The sequence below is a fragment of the Cupressus sempervirens genome, chromosome 9 (genome assembly GCF_028749045.1).
Source record: "Cupressus sempervirens isolate cs-2001-9-10 chromosome 9, ASM2874904v1, whole genome shotgun sequence".
Classification (NCBI taxonomy): domain Eukaryota; kingdom Viridiplantae; phylum Streptophyta; class Pinopsida; order Cupressales; family Cupressaceae; genus Cupressus; species Cupressus sempervirens.
This window is the reverse complement of record NC_143126.1, coordinates 787,802,911-787,827,238: the sequence shown is the minus strand read 5'-3', so window position 1 is coordinate 787,827,238 and position 24,328 is coordinate 787,802,911. Positions and strand designations below refer to the sequence as shown.

Here is a 24,328-nt window from a genome sequence, read left to right as displayed (position 1 = left end):
GCCGCCTGATCCACAATTACAACTGTCATGCCCTTGCTCTGGGGAATATTAAATGTCTCTTCAATTGCTTGTTCGCCAATGTTGGCCAACACTCTCTTCCCTTCGCCAAAAATGATGGATTTACTGTCTAGATCAAATCTGGATGCACACTCCATAATCAATTCCGGACAAGGCAAAGTAGGAGGAAAAGCTGCTGCATGTACAATTCCGCTCTTGTATATCCTCTTTGCCAAGGGGGATTGTCCTTCCTTTAGTCTGTCCCTCATCCGTATCATGTCCACTGTAGCGATATTAGTATCGGTTATTTTCTTCATTTTCGAGAAGAAGGAAGTTTTGGGCGTCATATCCTCTTTGTCTTTCTTAGCGTTTGCCCGCTTGGGATTCTTACTTGCACTATCATCCTCCATGCTCGTCGCCCTATTACGGGATGGTAGAGTGGTGGACCAAAAGGCAAGAAGAACCAAGTAGTGCAATTCTTAGAAAAGAGCGAAAGAATGGATGTCAGCTTAAGCACTCCTTGCAACTCTAGATGATGACTTTCACCTTAACTAATAATCTTACAGCAACTTTTCGGAACCCGGGATATGACATCAAAGAATTACAAATCCCTTTGCAAATTAGAAAACAAAGCCTCTAAGCTTATCCAACATTTGCCTTCTATGCAAAAATCAAACTTTCATATGTATCTCTTCTCCCAACAAAATTGCCCAAATCTGATATAAAAATTGCAGCCCCTCTAGAAAATCAGAATTGTCTTCCACAAATTTTGGCCCCCACAAAATTCGGCTCCCACAAAATTCGGCTAAGCATGAAAAAAATCTACCCTTCCACAAAATTCGCCCAAGCAAAGAAGGAGCAAAATCTGTAAAATCTGCCACCTAGGGCACAAATCGCAGCCCACAAAGTGGAGCAAAAATCCCCAAAAACGCAAAAAATCTGGCCCTTAGACAAATCGCCCAACAATGGCAATGGAGAAATTGCCCAAAAATCGCCAAAAAACTGCCTTCTACCAATTTCGGCCAAGTCTGGAAATCTGCCCTTGCTTCAAATTCACCCAAGCATGAGGAGCAAATGAATTGATGAAAATGAAATGGGAGGGGACTCCCTTTATAGCAGCTTTCACCTTCCTCCCAGGCTGGCCGACTTGGTCCTATAGAGGAAAAAAAAAACCAAAATTAAAGCTAAGTTAGTGGCCCACTTTAAATACTTTGCCAAAATTTTAATTTTCTAAAATGAAAACTGCACTTTTAATTTACTAATTAACCACAAATTGCAAAACGAAATTGAATGGTGCCTTGGGGATGCTAAAAATTTCTATTTAATGAGGGTTTGCTAATTAATACATCCTTGAAGTTGAATTTTGGCTAACCAAAAGCCATTTCTTAATATTAATTTACCAATTTCATTAAATACCAAAAGCTTTCAAGGCAAATTTAATCTATTAAAGCCAATTTTTGCAATTTTCCTCTAAATCGATTTTGCTAAATAATTAAAATTTTATGACAAAAAATAAAATTGCCTCTAGAGTAAAAATTGATTTTGCAATTTAACTTCATCTTACAAAATTAAATTCTATTTCACCAAAAAAAAAATAAGATTTTCCAAGAACCTAAGTCTAACGAAAAATTTCCTTATTTGAAAATCATTCAAATTTACAATTAAATCCAAATTTTCAAAAGAAATCGTCTAAGTACAAAATTCACAATCTTATCCTGCCAAGTTGAAATCAATTTTGAACTTATTCGGCCTAAGGATAGAACTGATAGCTCTGGAAAATCAAGTTGAAACCGGGTGAAAAATACATCTAACCTTCTCCACTGGCCCTAAAGGCGATTAAAAAGGGGGTCCCCAAGATTTTGGGGCGATGTGTGAAAACCTCACAACACTAACCTTGATAGCCACCTGTGCCACTTTCTCTGCTTCCAACTCTAGGTCCACTGAGCAAGGTGTCGTTGTACTGCCTTCAAATGGATGATCAACTCCTCTCGAGCTCTCCATGCATCCACTAAGACAGCTTCACGGCCAACACCTACTCCAAGTGCCTCAAAGCATATCACCCTTCTCGAAAGGCTTGCTCTGTTGTTCTCTCCACCACTGGTACACAAACACTCCATGCCTATAGCAGCTCCAGGTCCCATCAACTAGTCATATTTCCCACGACTGATATCCGCAACGACTGGGGGTCTAGGGGGCAGCGCCCCCAATGGAGTCAAGGGGCAGCACCCCTCGCCGCCAAGACCAAATTAGCACTTTGAAACCCACACAAAAATGCACGGAACACACTATTTTTGAAATTTCTTCTGATCCCACACTCTTTCTGGCAACCGCTGATGCTTCCCCTTCCCTTTGGCATCATCCGATACTCATTCTAGACATTCATGATTTGTCGACGTTTTTTATTCTTTAAAAACCCTCCTGTCACCCTTCTTCTGGATCTGTAAGGTGGTCTTACAACCTCACTGCAATGGATTGCTTCTGCCATGGCCGTCTTCCTGGAGGACTCTGTAACGTCATATGCTTCACTTCCTCTTCATTTCTTCCTTACTGAACACCGTACTTCAGCCTTTGAAACCCATGACCACCGTGCGCTTAGTCCTGCATTTTAACTTCTAACACTGTATGCCACTGGCAATGCACACTATGACACCTACAGTCGAGGCCGTACGGCATTATAGCCTGTGGAAGACCGTACGCCGATATGCCTTATGTCTTGCTCGAAACGTGAAGAGATCATGCCATACGGTGAATGGTAATTATCTTGGAAAGTTGTACAGTACACGCTTTCCTTAGGAAATGTTGTACGGTAATACCTTCATGCCGTATGGTAGCATAACTTGGAATACTATGCAAACACCATGCCATATGGTGATATACTGGGACTGTACGGTGTTACTACTTAGAGCCGTACAGTGACTGATTGGAAACACCGTACGGTGTCAATTTGTACTCCAACTGTGTCTGTACGGTAACGAATGCCTTCAATGCTTCAAGAACAAATGACTTGTTTGACAGAATGGAAGCCGTAGGCGATTTATTTTCCAATTCCAAGCCATACGATGGTATAAGTATGCTACCCTATAGTGATGCAAGCTTTCCACTGTACGATGTTTGTTGCTCCTTCACAAATTTGTACAGTCAATTGACCGTACAGTGCTTTTCCTTTCCTCTTTTTTTTTTTTTGAATAACTCTATACAACATTTACATATATATAGTATTTACAGTCATTCTTTTCTCAGTTGTTCGTCCACGGAGGTGCATTACTTCTTTCATGGGAGATATTCAACTTCAACCTATTCATAGCATCGGCCACTTCCTTTCTGTCTAGCATCCATAGTTTTATTGTTGTGTTATCACCACTTCCCGAATCTCGTATCGCCTGACCCATTTCACTTGAAACTTGCCTAGTTTGATCTCATTCCGTCTGTCATACTTCAACACCAACTATCTCGGTTGGAACTTGTTCAATTTTTGGTATCTATCATGTCATGCTTTGTGCTTGTTCTATGTCACCTTCGTGGCCCCTCATGCCTACAATTGTCGCTCATCAAGATTATTTAAGGTACACGATCTCTTCATCTGGTTTTCCATATCGCCCAGTTTGTTGCCGAAGCTCGGTACCATGGACTCCATTAGCTGCCCCTTCTAGCCATCAATAACACCTTCACTCTGTACTGCTAAAACTTTTATTGAACCCTTCCTCTTTGTTTCCTATGCAGACCGAATGATATGTCTTCCTTGTTGCTGGCACCTTTCTGCTATATCTGTGGTTCGACGTAACACTTTCTTTCTGCGCGGTCGTACGGTGGAATCTTTCCTTCTTCTGAGTTCATACTATATGTTCTTCCCTTCAGCTTCAGCCGTAACCACCTTTCCTTCTTCTGCTTTTCCATATTCCTTCAGACATTCATTTCCTCCTTTCTTATCTTCGTCGACCCTTAACATAGTACAACTCGGAAAGAGCTCGTAATCCTCCATCTACCAGTGAAAAAGGCCCTTCAATGAGTCCAAATCGTCCTCACTTGACCCTCCTTACAGTCTCAATACTCCCTCTTCATCAGGTTCCATTATCTTCTTCCCCTCGTCATCCTCTCCACCTTCGCCTTCGAAATCCAATGACGCTGCCTCCTCACCTACCATTTGTGTGTAGATCAATGACATATTTCCACCCTTTGCTTTCAAGTGATAAAGTATTTTTCTAACAATCGTGTTTCGCCTTGGCTTGTATCAGCCACCTCCAGCCCAAAATGGCATCGTATCCTTTTCGCTTCAATGGGATCACGATGAAGTTGAGCAAGAATGACTGTGTTCCGATAGTGACTGGTTGTGCCGTTAAGACTCCCAACGATTTGATCCCGTGTTGGTCGGCTGTTAGCAACTGGAATGTAGGTAGCCACAATGTCGGCTGCCCTGACCTCTTCCAGGCATCCTTTGGTAACACATTGACACCAGACCCTCCATCCACAATCGTGTCTATTAGCACAGTCCCGAGAATGCCCATTTCGACAACCGCCGGATAGTGTCCGAATGAAAGGGCTAATAGCATCGGGTCTTCCGCACTTGCCCCTCCTTTCTCCTTTCATTGCTCTGCTGGTTGCTTAGCAATTGGAACTATGTTCGTGAGTGCTGTACGGAGTTGAGGCATAGTGAGTAATAGATCATTTATCCTAACGGGTACCTCGGTTTGCAATATTTTCCAAATGATGTTTTGTTCGACACAGTTCCATACGGAGGTACCAGGCATGTCCTTCAAGTGTGGTGTTTCTACCTACGTTGCTTTTTGGATCTTGACCCGCGCTTCTTCTAGTCTCTTTTTTCCCTCCATCGCGTCGAGATACACTTTTGCTTGCTTCCGAGTGATTGCCAGAACCTCTTCCTCGTCCGTCCTGACAGTAATCAAGTTTACTGTAGACTTCGGACACTTAGCATTGTCATGATCGCCAGGTCCACACCATCTGCATAACAACTTCGGTGTGTTCGTCATTGTGCACTCTCAGGCGAAGTGACCCCATAGATTACATGTGCAGCATTGGACTATCAGTCGGCCATTTGCATCATACTGGATTCAACTCCTCCCACCATTATTGTTGTTTTCGCTATTGTTGTTGTTTTAACCGCACCGATTATTTATGTATCCTCCCGATGTGGCACCCTTCGTACTATTGTTCTTGCTCCCTCCAGACATAGACGCTTCCTATGTTAGGAACACTTGCTACGATGTTATTGTTTTCAAGTTGAAAGGGCATTCCTTTATCGAATGTCCCATAATCTAACAAATTTCACAATATTGATCTTTCAAGCAAGATCCCTTCGTATGGCCTTCTTTCTTGCACTCCATTCACCATAGCTCATTGCCCTCAGTCTCCTTGTTCATGTTCTTGAACTCCATCATCTGAATCATGTCCTTCTGGAGGGTGCGGAGCTTCTTGCTGCTGCCTTCATCATCGCTGCTATCTTCTCCTAAAGATGCGTCATCATCTGAATCAGATGAACTGTTCTTCTTCTTCTTCTTGGTCTTCTGCTCACTTTCTAAGTTCATTGCCCGGTTGTACACTTCGGTGTATGTCAATGGTGTCACTATCTTCATCTTCTTTTGTAGCTTCGGATGAAGGCCTTCAATGAACCATCTTTTCTGTAACCCATCAACTGGCTTATTTTCCATCTTATTGATCAAGTCCTTCAACTTCCTCGCAAAGATTCAAACTATTTCATTCTTCCCCTACTTAGTATTGAATATCTCCATTATAATTTCATTATCGTCACGCAAGAGTTGAAATTTTGCGATAAACTCTTTTTTAATGTTATCCCAACTGTTTAACTTTTGTGGATCGGTATTAGTAAACCAATCAATTACCACCCCCCGTAGGGTTGCCAGAAATTGCCTCATCCATTCATTTGTATCCGTTATGCCATTGGCCCTCCAAATCGTTTCACAGGGTTTACAATGTCGGATGGGATCAGCTGCTCCATCACCCTCAAATTTAGGCAACTTCTCCTTTGGTCCCGCCATCCTAACACCAACGCTTGTTATTCCAATAGCTGTGCTATTTGGTGAAGAAAGGTCTTCGTTCAGCGAATTTGTCCCTTCTGGAAGTGTATCGTGAACGAAGAGGTCACTCCACGCTCTTGCTCCTTCGGCACTCTAAGCCGTACAAGTCGATTCTCTTCTATCTAGATTCTCTTCCCTCAGTGAACACCAATTCAAAAACTCCTCCAGTGCTTCTTCCACCAACTCCACCCACTGTCAAGTCTCCTCCAACAATGCTTCTGCGCTTCTGCGTCTATCAGCAGCAATCTTCTGGAACCTCTTTCTGCGTTCGACTTGCTGCACCAAAATTAGATCTTCGTGTGCTGTGCATATTTCGTCCTTTTCCTTCAGCTTGTTCTTATTCTTGTTCAGCTGATTCGGCATTACTCTTCATTATCCTGCCTTTACAGGTCCATCGGGCAACAGTGCCAAATGTTTACCGTACTAGGTAAAGAAAATAATGCATACAGACAATGGAACAAAATAGTAGATAAGAATAGCAGAACTATATTTGCACACGCCAAAGATATTACATTATGCTTCTGATGCTATGATATATTTACAATGATCCCAGGCGATATAAATACTATCCGAGGAACCTTCCCGAAGGTATCCGCTGGCCACATACAACATGTCGGCTACAATAATAGAACCTTCACGATACCGACGAGAACATTCCCAATACACACCCTGTCGGCTGATACTGACGACATACATCTTGATACAAATGGAGTGCATCCTGATACAAACGGAATGCATCCTGATACACTAACGGGATACATCCTGATACACTAACGGAATACATCCTAATACACTATTTACTGTCGACTTCAAACAAAATACATCCTGTTACACTATTTACTATCGACAGACTACAGTACTCAACCATGGAGGAAGACTAAGGGCCCGTTTGGTGAACGGAATAGGAATACGTATTCCAAAAATTTCGAATTCCTTGTTTGGACGCACTAAAATAGGATTGGAATGCGAAGTAAAAATGGAATACGTATTCCATTTTTGGCCCAAAAATGGGGTTTTGCAATTCCACCAAAATAGGTGGTATTGGAATACGTATTCCTATTCCATTTTTTTTTATTTTAGAAAACATAAATTTTCGGGTCCACGAATTCCCATCAAATATTGGCTGAACCAAACAGAGAACAGGAATACTTCTATTCCGGAATACGTATTCCAAAATATGTATTCCTATTCCGCTCACCAAACGGGCCCTAAAAGAAGATGTATCAAATGAAGCAGCAGTCACTATAGTTAACTCTGGATTGCTCTATGTAATAATAGTAACTATAGTAGGTGTCTTAGTTTGAATGGCCGCAAGAGTAGGGCTACTATTTGTAACTTCAGTCATGAATTGCTCAAACTGAGCTGTAGTCACATCAAGAAATGTTGTAGAATGAATAGTGGCAGCAGGAATTGACAAAGAGTATGTATCAAAAACACTCTCATAATCATATTGATCTCCCCCTATTTCTAATACAAGGGCAGCTGAAGACACATGCAACGCTGGAGTGATGGTAACAAAATCTTCAAGAGATGGATGCTCTATAGAGAATGCATCCATAGCCATACCCAGGGGTGAATCATGAGATTCGTCTGACACTGGTGCTTAATCTAGAAGAGAAGACAAAGCAAGAACCTCAAGAGGACATGAACCCAATAGTGTAGACTCCTTTGATCTCCTTGCTTCATCACTACTTAAGTCAACTTGAATTGATGGAGATTCAATCCCCTTCACCTCAACTACTGCATAGAGGCATCTGATAACACACAGAACCAGTACGACTAGGTCTAGAGTTTGAACATTATCAAAGCGATCTGTTGTTGCTTGGAAGGAGACATCATTGAATTTGAAACTATTGCTGGAGCTATTTCCTGTGAGTAATTGTTACATTCTTGTCAAACCTGTGTGAATCTTACGTTGGTAATTACCAGGCTTGCAATTGTCTGATACTCTGATTTGTAATGCAAATTTCTAAGATAAATCTGAATTGTTGGAAGCTTTAAAAAAAATTGCACTAAAGTTATGTTTATGTAACTCTTGAAGTATTCATCTTGTTATTTAATTATTTATTATTGAAATTTAATTATTTATTATTGAAAGTAACTATAAGCAATAGTTTTATATCAACAAACATTTCATCCATATTGGAAAGAGACAAATCAGAAATCTCAGCTACCAGATTGCATGCAAACTGTTTGACAAAATTTCTACAAGCTGATGGATTCAAAAACAAGCTCAAAACAGGGTGGCCTATTACAGTGGTATCAGAGCAGTGTATCCTGCCATCCTAGCGGGGACAAATACAATGAATAGGTGGTGATATGATAGATTTGAATGTTCAACCTTTAACTCATCACTATAATTTAAGAAGAACTAGGGCTTGACTAAATACAGGACAAGAGGAACAAGGAAATCCAAAGGATCATATTGATATAGGTGAACAGGTTATTGGCAATATGGGACACAGGAAGAGGAAAGATTCTTACAGTTATTAGACACCTTGGCACAGGGATAGCAATTAGCAGAGCAAAGAGCACAGGAACAGGGTCAGAGATTGGCGCTTATGATGCAGATGATGGCTCGTCAAATGGGATTGAATGCTAACGTGGGTGGAAGAAATAATTAGAATGGTAATAATCAAAATGGTAACAATCAGACTGGGAATAATCAGGATGAGACACATAATGGAGGTGAAGAAGTTGGGAACAATTTCGGTCATGCACCCCAGCAAGCTAGGACAATGAGTTCAAGGCCTATGATTCCCACATTTCCTCCTAGAGCCCCATAGCACCCCATACTAGAGCCCCAGATCACTGATATACAACACCAATTGAGGAGAGATTGGGAAGCCAGAGGTCCAGATTTTACTACTGCAATTACCTTTAGGAAGTATATGGATGTGCGGATGAAACATATGCCACATGGACATGACAGGAACCAAAGCTATGAACTACAGAAGAAAGTAGGGAAACTTCAGTTACCATATTATGATAGCTCGGGGAAGTCTACAGCAAGAGCTTGGGTTCAAAAGCTTGACACATACTTTCAATTGAACCCTATGCCTGAGGAAGAAGCTATTAAGTATGCCGCAATTCATTTGAATGGGTTAGCACACAAGTGGTGGCATCATGGTATGGTCACTATGGATCATGCACAAATTACCTCATATGTGGAGTTTACAGAGAGACTGATTGAACATTTTGATAGGAAGGATCCAAAACTCCATTTCAAGGAGTTAGTTCAACTTAAACAGTGGGAACCATCGGAAACATACATTTTAGAGTTTCAGAAACTTGCAGTGTTAGTGACAGATGTATCTGAATGGAGGATATTGGTTCTATTTATGGATGGGTTAGTTGATCCGTTGAGAGGGTGGATTAAAGCTCTCAACCCTCCCACTTTGCAGGAAGCCATTAAGAAGGCTCGTGACATGGATTCCTCTTCAACTTCTAAGAATAAATTCTAAGCAAAGAGTTTCCCTTCGAGGAAAGATACGGATAGGAAACCTTTTCATAGAGAAGCTCAGCCGCCTAAGGAGGAAAGTAAGAGGTTGGACAATGAGACACTTAATGGAAGAAGAAGCTTTGTTTCCATTGTAGGGAGCCTTGGGATTTGTCACATAAGTGTCCATTGAAGGCAAAAGCTAAGCAAATGGAGTACTTTTCAGCCGAAGAGTCAGTGGATGGAGATTCAGAACAGTCATCAGAATCAGATGAAGATGATGATTATTCTTCACATGAGGAAGCACGCAGTGATAGCACGTTAGCTCAGTTGTCCAGTATACAGGAGGCCGTCACTTTCAGAGTTAGAGGGACTTTGGATGGATAGAGATTTGTGGCACTCATTGATACAAGGGCAACACATAACTTCATTGATGAGAAGTTTGTGTCACGTAGAGGCCTACATACAGAGGAATATAGGGGATTTAAGGTGATGGTTGCCGATGGCTTCAAAATTGATTGTACGAAGAAAATCTCCAACTTGTAGCTTCGTTTGGGAGATTATGCCATGACAGGAGATTTCTTTGTGGTCAACATCGGTGATCAGGATATGGTGCTTGGGATGAACTAGATGAAGTCTCTGGAGGAGTTTACATTTAACCTCCAGAAAATGGAGATGAGGTTTGAGGCAAATCGTAAGAAGATAGTGCTCAGAGGATTGTCAGATGGGAGGCTTAGAGTGGTGTCACTCAAGCGAATGCAGAGTTTCTTTAGACATGATCAAGTGCAGTGGGCAGCAGAGTTCAGAGCAATGCCTAAGGTGATAGAGCAGCATAAACAGGAGTATCCACCTGATGTACAAAAAAATAATAACCAAACATACTAAGGTGTTTGGTGAGATACCTCTAGGGAGACCCTTGGATAGGGGAATCGAGTATGTTATTGAGTTAGAGGAGGGGGCTAAGCCAGTCATCATCACACCCTACTGCCATCCAAAGAGATATAAGGATGAAATAGAAAAAGCAATCAAGGAGTTGATTGACATGGGGCACATACGGCCAAGCAAGAGTCCTTTCGCTTCTTCAGTAGTATTGGTGAAGAAGGATGGTACAATGAGGATGTGCATAGATTATTGGGAGTTGAACAAGAGAACAATCAAGAACCGATATCCTATCCTGTGCATTGATGAGCTTATCGATGAATTGCGCGGTGCATGCTACTTCTCTAAAATTGATTTGACATCCGGCTACCATTAGATACGGGTTAGAGAGGAGGATGTGGAGAAAACTTTCAGATGTCACTACGGACATTTTGAGTTCTTAGTCATGCCTTTTGGGTTGACTAATGCCCTCGCCACTTTCCAGTCCTATATGAATAGAGTGTTTAGAGATCAGTTGAGGAGGTATGTGTTGATATTTTTTGGTGATATACTAGTATACAGCAGTACTTGGGAGGACCATTTGAAGCATATTGATACAGTGCTCAGTATTCTTGAGAGGGAGTCATTATATGCCAAGATGAGTAAATGTGAGTTCGGGATGACAAAGTTGCTCTATCTAGGGCATATTATTAGCGCAGGAGGTGTTCGGATTGACCCAGACAAGATCAAGGCCATTATGGATTGGCCACCGCCGAGGAACACTTCACCACTCAAGGGATTTCTCGGGCTTTGTGGGTTCTACCACAGATTTGTGAAAGGATTTTCATAGACAGCAGCACCGCTTATAGACTTGATACGAAGAGACAGTTTTAAGTGCTCAGAGAGGGCTCAGGATTGTTTTGACAGGTTCAAGGAGCTAACGAGTACATGCCAAGCCTGTTTTGGCCATTCTAGATTTCACTAGACCTTTTGATTTGCATTGTGATGCCTCGAGAGAAGGCATAGGAGCTGTCCTTATGCAGGAAAAACATCCCATCACATATGAGAGCAGAAAATTACAGGGTGTTGAGAAAACCTCCAGCATCTATGACAAAGAAATGCGAGCCATCATGCACGCGCTAGCTAAGTTTAAGCAGTACTTAGTGGGTAGCCGATTTACAGTAAAAACAGATCATAACAGCCTGAAACATTCCCTCGAACAAAAGGATCTTAATGACAGGCAGCAGAAATGGGTAAGTTACAGGCCTATGATTTCAACATAGTCTATGTCAAAGGGAAGAAAAATATTGTCACGGATGCTTTATCCAGGAGGCCTCATTTGCTGGCTATTGGGATAGTCATGGATGATGGGAGCGAGATGATCTTGGCAGAATATGCTAAGGATAGTTGGACATCTAGTGTTACTGAAGAAGCTATTCAAGATAGTCAATATACCGTTGTAAATGATCTAATCATCTACAAGGAAAGAATTTATTTAGTACGGGGGTCTGCTATGAAGCAAAAGATTTTGAGAACATCTCATGATTCACCATTGGTAGGACATCTATGATTCTTTAAGACATATTGGTAGGTGAGAGAGCACTTCAATTGGAAAGGACTCAAATCAAAGGTGCTTCAATTTGTTAGGGAGTGCCCAGTATGTCAACAGAACAAACAGGAACATTCCTTTCCAAGTGGTTTACTACAACCCCTACCCATACCAAAGAAGAAGTGGGATAGCATTTCCATGGATTTTATCATAGGCCTCCCAAAGGCACAGGGTTGGGATTGTATTTTTGTTGTGGTAGACAAATTGACGAAATTTGCACATTTCTTTGCAATTTCATCTACGTATTCAGCAGCACAAACAGCAGAGCTATTCTTTCAAGAGGTATTTAGACTACATGGGATACCTCAGAGCATAGTCAGTGACAGAGACAGCAGATTTATGAGCCACTTTTGGCAGGAGTTGTTCAAGTTGTGTGGAACAGAGCTCACTCCAAGTACCAGTTACCACTCCAAACCGATGGGCAGACAAAGATAGTGAACAAATGGGTTGAGGGGTACCTTCGAAACTACATTGCAGGACAGCAGAGGGCTTGGGTGAAGTGGCTACATCTAGGGGGGTACTGCTATAATACTTCTTTCCATATGTCCATTCAAATGTCCCCTTTCATGGCACTGTATGGGTATGATGCTCCTAATTTCTTGGATTTGTTATTTGGGGATAGTAGGGTGCCTAAGGCCAAGGATCTTTTGCAGGAATGTCAGGACATTATGAGATCTTTGAAGGAAAATTTGCAAAGGGCATATAATCAGCAGAAGCAATATGTTGATCAGCACAGGTTTGAAAGGTCTTTTGAGGTGGGAGACATGGTGTACCTCATGTTACAGTCGTATAGACAGTCCTCTCTCAAGAGGAGTGGTGCAGAAAAATTGAAACCATGCTACTATGGACCATTCAAAGTAATCAGGAGAGTAGGCGAGGTAGCTTATGAGTTGGAGCTGCTTGCAGACAGTAAAGTGCATAACGTGTTCCATGTGTCATGCCTTAAGAAGGCATTGGGGCACAATGCGGTGCCTTCAGTAATTTTGCCACCTCTTGATGATGAGGGAAAGCTTATCTTGGTTCCCGAGGCTATACTTGACACCAGGGAGAGGGTGCTTCACAGGAGGACTATCAGGGAGTACCCAGTGAAGTGGAGGAAATTACCAGTTCAGGATGCAACATGGGAGGCAGAGCAGATCCTTCAACATCCAGAGTTGAGATTGCTTGGGGACAAGCAATTTCAAGAGGGACGGACTGTAATGTCCCCCGCTTAGCCAATTTGGATATATGTTGTCATTAGCCCATTCTTTCATGGTCCCGAGAGCTAACTAGGACTTCAAATGGGATCCTGAGGTTATTTGGCCTAGTCAAATTTAATTACAAGCCAAATGGAGTTCGTTTGTTGGGTTTCGAGGAGGACTTACTATTTTTAGTAAGCCAATAGGGGATGCAGACCTTCATTTTTTCGGTGGCAAGATGAGATGTATTTTGTCAAGCTCTTTCCAATGAGCTATTATATGTGGGATTCCGAATTTATTTGGTATATTATTTTAATGTTTGAAGTTATAACAATAAAAGTGACTATTTAAATTAGATATTATAATGTTTCATAAAGTCACTTTATAAAAATCAAGTTCCCCCTTTTAAAATACATACATAGGCATTTCGTAAAAGGGAAAAGTAACATTAAAACTCATGTATTATCCCACATTGGCAAGAGGGAAGCGTAAAACTAGTGAGGAAGGGTTAAAAGAAAGAGGATAGCTCTCATTTGGGGCATGCTTGGATATTATGTGAATTTGGCAATTTTGGAGATTTTCTCCTTGGGCTTGGAGGATGTAAACCCTCTGTGCTATCAATCTTGACGCCATTGAAAGACATGGTCTTGAGATTTGTGTTGGAACTTCAAGGTAATTTATATTGATATCTATTCTCTATTTGGTCGAGTTTTACTGTGCCAGGAAGAGTTCGGGTTTTGGTAGTCGGGAATGAAGAGCCAAATTATAAATCTAAGTTGCTGAAAGAGTTTGAAGTTCATAGTATTTCCTAGGCTGCTATACATGTTATTGGACATCTCTGTTGAAGGCATCATTCAGCGTCGTTGGGTTTGTGGCCGAGCTACAATGACAGTGCTACAGTGTCAAGCTATAGTGACACAGCTACATTACTTGCTATCTTGTTGGAAATCATATTGTGAGGTATTAAATATTTTATTTGAAGGAGATTGTTAGTTCCTTGGGAGTTCGATTTGAAGGAATAAGGGTTGGGTTGAAGATAGACTGCTGGTAAATAATTTGTGTCTATTTTGGTGGGGCTGCAAATCAGTGTTGCAGCTGACTAGTGACTGCATAGAGGCGTCTGATAACACACAGAACTAGTACGACCAAGTCTGGAGTTTGAACATTATCAAAGTGATCTGTTGTTGCTTGGAAGGTTGCTTGAAAGGAGACGTCATTGAATTTGAAACTATTGCTGCAGCTGTTTCTTGTGAGTAACTGTTACATTCTTGTCAAACCTGTGTGAATCTTACGTTGGTAATTACCAGGCTTGCAATTGTCTGATACTCTGATTTGTAATGCAAATCTCTGAGATAAATCTGAATTGTTGGAAGCTTTAAAAAAAAATTGCACTGAAGTTATGTTTATGCAACTCTTGAAGTATTCATCTTGTTATTTAATTATTTATTATTGAAAGTAACTATAAGCAATAGTTTTATATCAAAAAATATTTCATCCATATTGGAAAGAGACAAATCAGAAATCTCAGCTACCAGATTGCATGCAAACTGTTTGACAAAATTTCTACAAGCTGACAGATTCAAAAACAAGCTCAAAACAGGGTGGCCTATTACATATTTAATGGTTAAACATTCTAGCGAACACTTGTATAGCAGCCTCATAACCACTGTCAATGTAAAGTCCCAGGCCCCCGACTTGAATATTAAGCACAACTTATTGTCTTTGCAATTTGAACAATTTATTAATGTATTTGCCTTTATTTTTGTATGAAAATCAGAATCAACAAATTCAAGGAATTTGAATTGATAATAGATGATAACCACATAAACTTCCTTAACTTTATTTATTTGCAAATTTCTTCAAAAAACTTTAAACAAATTCAGATAATATGGATATGGCACCTGGACTGCAATTTATTGTGTTAAGCCGAGAATCACAACTTCTCCCTTATTGTTATGGTGATTCCTTGATGCCACACCTCTATAGATGTGAGCCACCCTTGGATAACTTATAGCAAATGCTAGATAGCTGGGTCAATAACAATAAGCACAAGGGCTAGAATTATGGTGTGATTCCTAGAATTCATTAGCATAGCTGCTAGATGAAATCGCAGTCTCCAACAATGACTACATGGCTTCTTTGACTGCCGACCAAATTCAGTACAGGGGCTATGAATGAAAGTTGGCCTCAATGATGTTCACGGATACCCCTTCCCAATGTAATCTGGTTGTGTTTTATCCTGGGCTACTGGTATTAATAGATAAACAAACTCCCAATGTCTAATTTGACCTCCAGTACAACTTCTCAGCAAGAGATTATAAAACTCCACACTTTCAGAATTAATCAGTAACATGATTCTCTAAGCCACAGTAAACACAATAGGAGAATCCAACAATTATCAAATCCACTATATTTCAGCAGTGAAAGGGAACACTTATCAGCTACAGTGACGAACAGTAGAGAAGTTGGGCAAACTTAGCTATACCTCAATAGCTAAATTGCCAAAAGAATTTCCAAACCTTTATACATCAGCAACGGCATACAGTTCAGGACCTAAGAAAAAGCCACGAAGGCACAAAATCAAATAAATAATCAAGCATGCTTTTTCCTAATGAAAAGAGCTCTCGTTTATAAGCTTTTTGTTGGCAAAAGTTTCCATAAAATCCCACTTCAAAAAACATGGAAGTTTCCCAAAAGAACTCAATGCTAGAAACTTTCCAACTTTCTTTTTTTAGAAATATCTCTTTAAGTCATTATTTATAATAATATAAACATTATTTTAATAATGCAACTCAATGAGTAAATAAATAAGAGCTCATGTAATTATAAACCTAATCAATCGCAAGTGACAACCAACTGCCAAGCCATGCTCTGCGCTGCTAAAATAGCAACTAACCATAATAGATTTACTAAAAATAGTAAGTAATCAATTGAGACCCCCAAAACACCCTATCAACTCAAAAGGGTCACTATGATGAGTTAACTCAATCAACTACACAGACTGGCCAAAAAAGGGGCATTACAGAGACTAATGATAGCATTACCATCTTGGTCTCTGATGGTTCGAGAAGATACATCAAAGTGTCTCGTGCATGCAAGAATGAACTCTGGTTCATGGGCTGCCAAAGGGAAAGTAGACAAGAAATGAATATGATTCTGCTCGATCCATGTCATATTCTCGGTAGCTTCAGCTCAAATCTTGCTAGGAAATCTTTGATGTTTATGTGAGAAATATTAGTATCTCGTACTTCATCACAATAGGATGTTACTTGTGATGGTGGAGTAAAGTTATAATATTGATCGTATTGGTACTTCATTTTCTTTTTATCTTTGCCCTTTGTTGAAGTAGGTTCTCTTGACATTGCAAAATGATACGCTAGCACAACTGTAACATGAAAATCCCATAAAATAATATCATCTTCATGTGTATGATCCATAACAAGATTTTGATGGGTTTTGGACAAGATATGAAAGGGGGAAAATGGATGGAACGAATAAGGATAAAAAATGAACAAATGGGTCAAGCTCAAAATGGGTAAAATATGAGTAAAATAGCCAAAAACAGGTTTTCTAGAGTGAATTACATATGCGACCAACAAGCTTAGAATTAAGTGAGCAAAAGGGAAAAATGAATAACACATTGAGCATCTCATGTTTTAACAAGTGCAAAATGTGAAATTCTATTCCATAAGCAATGTGGGAGAAACTTCAACCATAGGGAAGTTATATGGACGTACACGAAATGTACAATGGTGGGTTTTAACTTGCATTCGCATATGAGAGAAAAATGTACTTGTATTTCTTTTAAGAATAGGATTTTACACCTGACTACATTTGCAAAAAAGATAAAACCTTGCATAAGAAACTTGAAGAAAAAGATAGAAGATAGAATGAGCAACTTCATATACACAAAAAGAAATGCAAATCTGAAAATGGAAATGACAAAGATTTGCAAGAACTTTCAAGACAATTATATACAGATGCCTTAGAACAATAACCAGGTAATCTTACTTCAACTCCAACAAGAATGAAGAAGGAAAGTCTTTATCCAAAACTTTGAGCAAATCTGAAATAATCCAAGAGCTTTGGGATTTTATATTTGTCCAAAGACAAAGACTTAAATAGATTTTGAAATCCACACAACATGGTTCAAATTTGGACATGTGGAGATGGTCAAAGAAATGCAATGCCCAAAATGTGGAACAAACTTTGACCTAGCAACTCCATATGCAAAGGCATGTAAAAATGACGTCCAGGGCAAAGATTAGCTTGCAAAATGATGATGAACAAACTTGGAATCAAATGCCCTTACCTTTGAAAGCCCTTTGAAGAGATTTGATGCAAAAACACCTTGAAATCACAAGGTATTTTGATGTAGGTCAAGCCCAAAACGGACTGTTTTTGCCCAAATGCATATGCAAAAACATATGCATTTCCTTCAAAAATTGCCATCCAGCTTTTATTAGAGAAACATAGACTTTAAAATGCCCTTTAGAAGTGCATTAGCATATCAAAAAATGCATGTATTTCCTCTAAAAATCACCGCCTAGAAGGGTTAAGGTGTTTTTAAGCCAAATGCATATTTGGGATGTCAAAACATATTTGAAAATAGATGCATTTCTTCTCAAAATTGCTACTCCTCCCTTGATGAAGGAAATCATTTTTAGTAGGGCAAATCCATGTAATAAAATTCCCAAAAATTTCTCCAAAAGATGCTTGAAGGTTAAAACATGTTTCTTGGATACAAATGCATATACCAAGAACATGCAATGGCATCAAAAATTGCCACCATATGGAGACTTGTTCAATTGCTACCTTCAAACGCATTTTTGGAGAACAAATACATTTACCAAAATGCATGTGATAGCATTAAAAATCGCCACTTTGGCTCTCTTAGAGGAAAATTTAGTTTGGAAAGGCATTCGCATGTTTTAAACATATGCATTTGCTTAAAAAATTGCCACCAAGACTTGGGGATTTATAACTTAAGTGAAGAACGCATATTTAGAAAGCATTTACATGTGTTTGTAACATATATAGTTGGCCTTAAAATCGCCGCTTTTGCCTTAGGCTTAAAAGAGAACAATTTTTTTAAATCAAAAACATATATATTTGGGTCCAAAATCCCCACTTAAGCTTAATATGAGTAAAGAACTCATTTTCAATTACCATTTACATGTCAAAATGACATGTAGCTGCATTTTTAAAGCCCAATTTAAATGGTGATTTAAAATACATATGCATTTGTTTATTAAAAATGAACTTAAAATACAATAACATATGTAATTGCATTTAAGAAGCACACGTTTAATGATGTTGGGACTTAAAATTCATTGGCAGTGGGTGTTTAAGAAGTGTTTTGCATGTGGATATATGCAAAATGAAATTAAAATCTCACTCTACACACTTAAGTTGTCTCATGTAATTATATTTACTATCTAACTATAGTTTTTACTAAAGTAGCATGAAAAATAGTCTTAAAATAGGCTATTTTCATAAAACATAAAAAACTATGGTCAAATCAACTGAGAATGAGTTGAAATTTTAAATCGACTACAAAATCCATTTTAAATATTAAATATAACTTTGTCATGTAATTGTCAATAAAAGACCCACTTTTATGAGGTTTTTAATAAATATGCAGTTGACCTGAAAAACCCCACTTTTTCCCTTATGACTAGAGCTAGACAACTCCGATTTGGACCTAAGTTAGGTCGAATCGAGTAGAATTCCAAGGGTTATTCGCCTAAGGCAAAAACAAGACCAAAAACTATTTACAACATAAAGAAAAACAAAAAAAAAGACGTGAAAGTTTACCAAAAATCGAGTGTTTGCAGTACAAGAAGGAAAATTCTTACCAACAAACAATTGGGGATAATCTCGAAGGAAAACCTTCAAAACAACACATAGACAAGACTGCACAAAGAACAATTTGGAGATAATGAATTGTTTTCATGATGTCTCATCAATGCAAAGCAACAAAAAGGATGCGCCTACGAATCCATGAGAAAATTGCATAAGGTTGCTTCCATTTTGTGATGGTAATATTAAGGACAACAGAAGGAATATAGATTTTTTTTCACGACATTCATGAGACTAAGCAGCCTATCGGACGAGAGATTTTTATCCCAAGGAAAACAAAAGAAGTACCCACCCATGCCCAGAAGCAGCCCAAGGGCTGAAACTAATCCCTGCTGAACAGTTTTCTTCTGTTGTTAATTTTAACCAAGCAATCTGCCATCCGAACAATCCATTGTTTTCCAAACAACGTATTTAATATTTTAGTATTTAGAGACTCAATGTTTAGGATATCCATACATTTGCTTCGATGTCAGCCATGCAATCCATGATGTAATGCTATTTTGTTTCCACTGATCCACATATGCAAATAAGACAAACCCTGTGATCCCATTCCTATTTGTATGTTTTCCACCTTCTTGTTTCACACAAAAGATGGTGTGAGCAGGTTCTTAACTGTGCAATTAGCATTTTCGCTTTTCTTTTTATATATGCCTCTATGTAATAGTTTTGCTGGTGATCACATGTAAACTCAAAATTAAAATGTTTGATCTAATAATTCTGTTTTTCTTCCAAGTTGTTTGAACCACAATGTCATTTTAACTTTTCATCCCTTACATGCTGATTAGCTCTTTGCTGTCATTAGATAACTACTATACATATGAAATTCAAGATTAGGTAATCAAAACCATGTCAAAAATAATTGCACCATGAAAAACAAAAATTCTATTGGAAACGCAACGCTGTATTTAGCAATGCTTTTCAAATTCAACCCTCCATGTTACTGAGTGATTTCTGAAGAGCCATATTATAGGAATCGGAAAAGAGGTTTCAAAAATATTAATAAGACGGTTACCAAATGCTTACCTCTGTGAGAACCAGGGCAGATGCTTGCTTGAACTCCCATCCTTACAGAAAACGCCAATAGAAAATTCTGTTTAGTTTTTAGAGCTTATAGAAACCAAATGGGTCTCAATTGTAAAGCATAAAGCCAACTACAAATGCGTATATGCAAACAGTTTTTCGTTGTGATATGTGCCAAGAGAAATTCTCTGACATCAGTCATCCAAACTTCTTAGCTTTTTTTCTAATTTGCTTTTTGACAGTCTCTTTTTCACGTTTTTTTTATTTAAAACAATTACTCCCGTTTCTGTAGTGAATCTGTGTTTATGTTTATTCCCTATCATTCCCCTGCTCAGCAGAGACAATTGGAGTTCTATGTACAGCGGTTCAAGAATTGAATCTTTTACACACCACCTGGAAAACGCTGAAAGACGGAGGATACAGGCATGAAACTGGAAAAAAAATGGCAAACTATAGATTTTTGCAACTTGGTTTAAGGGAGAATACGGACATTTCTATTTTACTGTTTTGGTCCCTCGCTAATCGAATATGCAAACGACCTTTTCGTTACTCTTGTTTTACAATTCAAAATACTTTTTTGGGATCTCGCTCAGATGCAATACGTATAAGCCTAGTTTTGCTTTCCCTTTTGACTATTGAACAAAGCTGTTACAAAGAATAAATCCCTTTTTTTGGCCGCATAGTTTCTCCATCTTCGACTCATTGTACCTTCCGTTTTAATTCGTCCTCAAGATATTTCTTCATGTGCATGTGCGATGATTTGGATGACGTTGTTCCTCTTTTATGTATTAGTATAGGCCTCTTTTGTTTTGATATAGCCTAATTTGTACTTAGTATAGGCCTCTTTTGTTTGAGTATAGCTTCTATGTACTTACCTAAAGCTAGTTCAATTTAAAATGCTTTATTTTGACATTGGTAATTGAACTAGTTTAATTTTAAAAATATTATTTGACATTGGTAAAGTCTTAATGATTATGGTAATCTTAAATTAATGTGTCTTGAAGAGAATTTATATTTCTTTTTAGAATATTTATAATGATATCGAATTTCTTATTTATCGAAAAATCTTAACATGCATATTTGTCTTCTGAGCTAACTAAGATCAGTACCATAATGAGTGTAATATCTCCAACCAAAATATTATATAAATATTTAAGTTTAAAATATATCTAATAAATACACACATAAATATGTTAAAATTGTCACCATCCAATTGAAATACACAATCATTTTATTATTAGTGAAACAATTCATATTTATTTGATTTCAAAGAGTCCCTAAAATTTTGCATAGTGGTTTCTTCTCTTCATATGTGCATCTTTTGCCTAGCCTTGATAATTCCCTTTGTACAAAATTTAATACATTATTCTTGTATTCTCGTATAAACAACAAAGTTTACATTATATATCCTCTAGCTTATTAAATTTGTCTATCACTTATATTATGTGTTTTAAATAACAAAGTTTTGCAAAATACTTCATTCTTAATACTCTTCAATTAATGCATCTCCCAATGATCATCATTTTAAACCTCCTATTTCTTTTATTCATCATTTGGTCCTTACCCCTGCATGAAGCTTGCTTCAAGCTCCTTCAAGTACTCCATAATATAATGCCGACCTACCTGAGTTTGATCTCTAATACTCTATTTGTCAGTGGCACTCCATGGCAAAAATAGGCACAATGGTGGCTCAAATTTTGCTACATGGAGCCAATCTCCACCCCTAGCCTTGAATCCTTCTCCATGCATGAATATAGCATTAAATACTCCCAACATCATTCTCCTTTCACACATGGATTCGCCATCTACCATGCATCCTCTTTTCCACTAAGCTCCAAAAACCAAGCTAAGAACAATGATGCAATATTGCATTTGTCATGTACTTATATTCTACTTACAAAACTCACTACCCAATAACATCTTCATCATCTACAAAATAATAGGGTCATTGATACTAAATATATTCTTCAAAATATCATTAGTTATTTTGCCCTATAATGTCAATTTTAGCTTCTTTGTTCTTGGAGAAAGGTTAGCCTCCATTTTGCTAAATTCTTTTAGACACCAAAAATATTGTTTTATTAATAGTTTCTAGCCTCTCTTCTACATCTACTTCACACATTCCTCCCAACAATGTGTGTTGTCCCACCTTCTCGACTTTCTCCTTGATCATGATTTTTCTCTATATGTGTTATCTCAAAACTCTTTGACACCAAATTATAATTGCCTCACAATAATTTTATTGCCTAATTAGTAATCACATCTACAGCCATGTTGCCTTCTTTGTAGGTGTGCATTAATTTGAATTCCTTAAATGAAGAGATTTTTCTAATTGATTTAATAAATTTATTAATTATTTAGACCTTCAATCATTGGTTATTGCATTGGTAATAAATCATGAATCTTCTTCCAACTATAATTCATTGATTTTCATGTTTCTCACCAAGTCTACAATGAAAAAAGAAGTTTGTACCTTTGTTTCATTATTGGTCCCATCCAATTTTTGAGCTCTCATAGCATTGTATTACCTAGCCAATCTTAGACTACAACTAGTCCCTAAAGGTGATGGGTATCTTCGGATGCACTATCAATTTTTTTTTTAATCCAAATTCCTCCAATACACACCAATCTAAATTTGTATCCTTGATCAACCCATGACTTCCCATAAATAAGAGTTGAAACACACAATCTTGATTATATATTAACTATGCCATAAACTTTACCCAAATTTGCAAATATGGAAAAATTCTTCTACCTTATGTATGTGTTGATTTTATTTTCTTTAAATGGATAGTAAAATCCTAGAAATGACATAAAATATGCAAACACACATTGAAATACTAAAATTTTCAAATATGTCCTTCAAGTTTCTTCTGTGAAACTTAGCCACAAAATTTGAGAACTATGTTGAAATATACACAAACATAACCACAATATTGGATATCACTAATATAAATATAATGGTTAATAAAATGTTATTTTTTTATATTTATAAAGTTAGATTTTGAAAGGGCCTAAAACCTTAAACAATAGAACAACCAACAAGAAAATAATAAGTATCATGATATATGGGATGAACTAACCGTCTCAAAAAAATGTGTATGAGTAAGATATAGTTATAGACAAACTTCCAATTAAAGTAGAAATCAAAAAGAAGGAAACAATGAACATTCAAGATCAAACCTAGACAATTCCAAAAATAATCATGTTGCATCTTTTGCTCATTAGTCTAGAATTGAATTTCAAAAAATTCAAGGATGCCCTTGTAACATGACAACATCTTACTTGTTGTCTCTTGAAAATGGCATCTCTAGATCCTTCACCAAAGTATTCAAATAAGGACAAGTTTAAATCCTTCAGATTCTACCTCCACAAAACAATCACACCTAGTCATTAGAGTTTCTTAAATCATGTGAACAACTCATAGTCACACTTGGTGTACCAACTGCCTCTCATATTGAAAAATCATGCAATTTATTTCCAACCACACTTTCCAAAAATAAAATAGGGTCCATATCTCATATCACAATGAGTAAATAATTCTTGTCAAGGGGTACTCCAAGATTATTTCAAAATTTAACCAAAGGCATGAATAGAAGCACGTTTCCAAACTCTCCACAACCAATTTCATATTTTCTTGGTTATGAAACATTGGAAAAAAGGATGAGAGTTAGTATCCTCATTATTACTATACATTAAACAAATAGATGTTCCCTAAAACCCTCTCTTCCAAAGATTTTCCTAAGTGTTACTTATGTTCTACACCACTAGCTACAAGAAAATTACACTTAGACAAAGCCAACTTGTTTTGAACCTGCTTCCACCAAAGAACATTTTGTTGTCAAGTTGGATGTGTTCCATTTATGTTAACATGGCTATCATATAGTTTGGATGACTATTATGCTTCTTCTTTTTTTCTAGTAACACAAGTTGTTCATAAGAGTGGTGAAAGAAGATTACTAAAGATGGGGAGTTATGCACCTCATGGGATGATTGAGATGTTTTCTACAAGGTTTATGTCAAGTTTAAGTTGCTAGCATGATGATTTGATCAAGTTATGGTGTCATAGATGATTGATTATTTTATTTGTTGTCAATGAAACAAAGTTACAAGGTTATAGAGATTGGTTTCACGCAAGTATTCAAGGTGAGACCTTTGGTTGTGTAGTTTGAAATGTGTTAAGAACACTGTAATATATCTTTCATCCAATGGGTTTCTTACTCTAATGATCCCTAGGCATTTACAAGTATTTTCGTCGGATTTGTAGTGTTCTTGGAGATTCGCAAGAACAATTGGCAAATCGAATGGATGAGAT

General features: G+C 38.0%; 1 protein-coding gene across 3 annotated transcripts in view; it reads right to left on the bottom strand.

The window, feature by feature from the left end:
* The window catches only part of LOC149541080 (outer envelope protein 80, chloroplastic-like), a 152,067-nt gene extending 131,480 nt beyond the window's left edge, over positions 1–20,587 (bottom strand). For 2 of the 3 annotated variants that reach the window (XM_089802072.1, XM_089802074.1), the window contains exon 1: positions 20,017–20,587. In XM_089802072.1, coding sequence (XP_089658198.1) covers positions 20,017–20,056 — 40 coding nt within the window. In that variant the 5' untranslated portion in view covers positions 20,057–20,587. The remainder of the gene's footprint in view (positions 1–20,016) is intronic. The other variant, XM_089802073.1, reaches the window with a different exon arrangement.
* Positions 20,588–24,328: the final 3,741 nt, after the last annotated feature.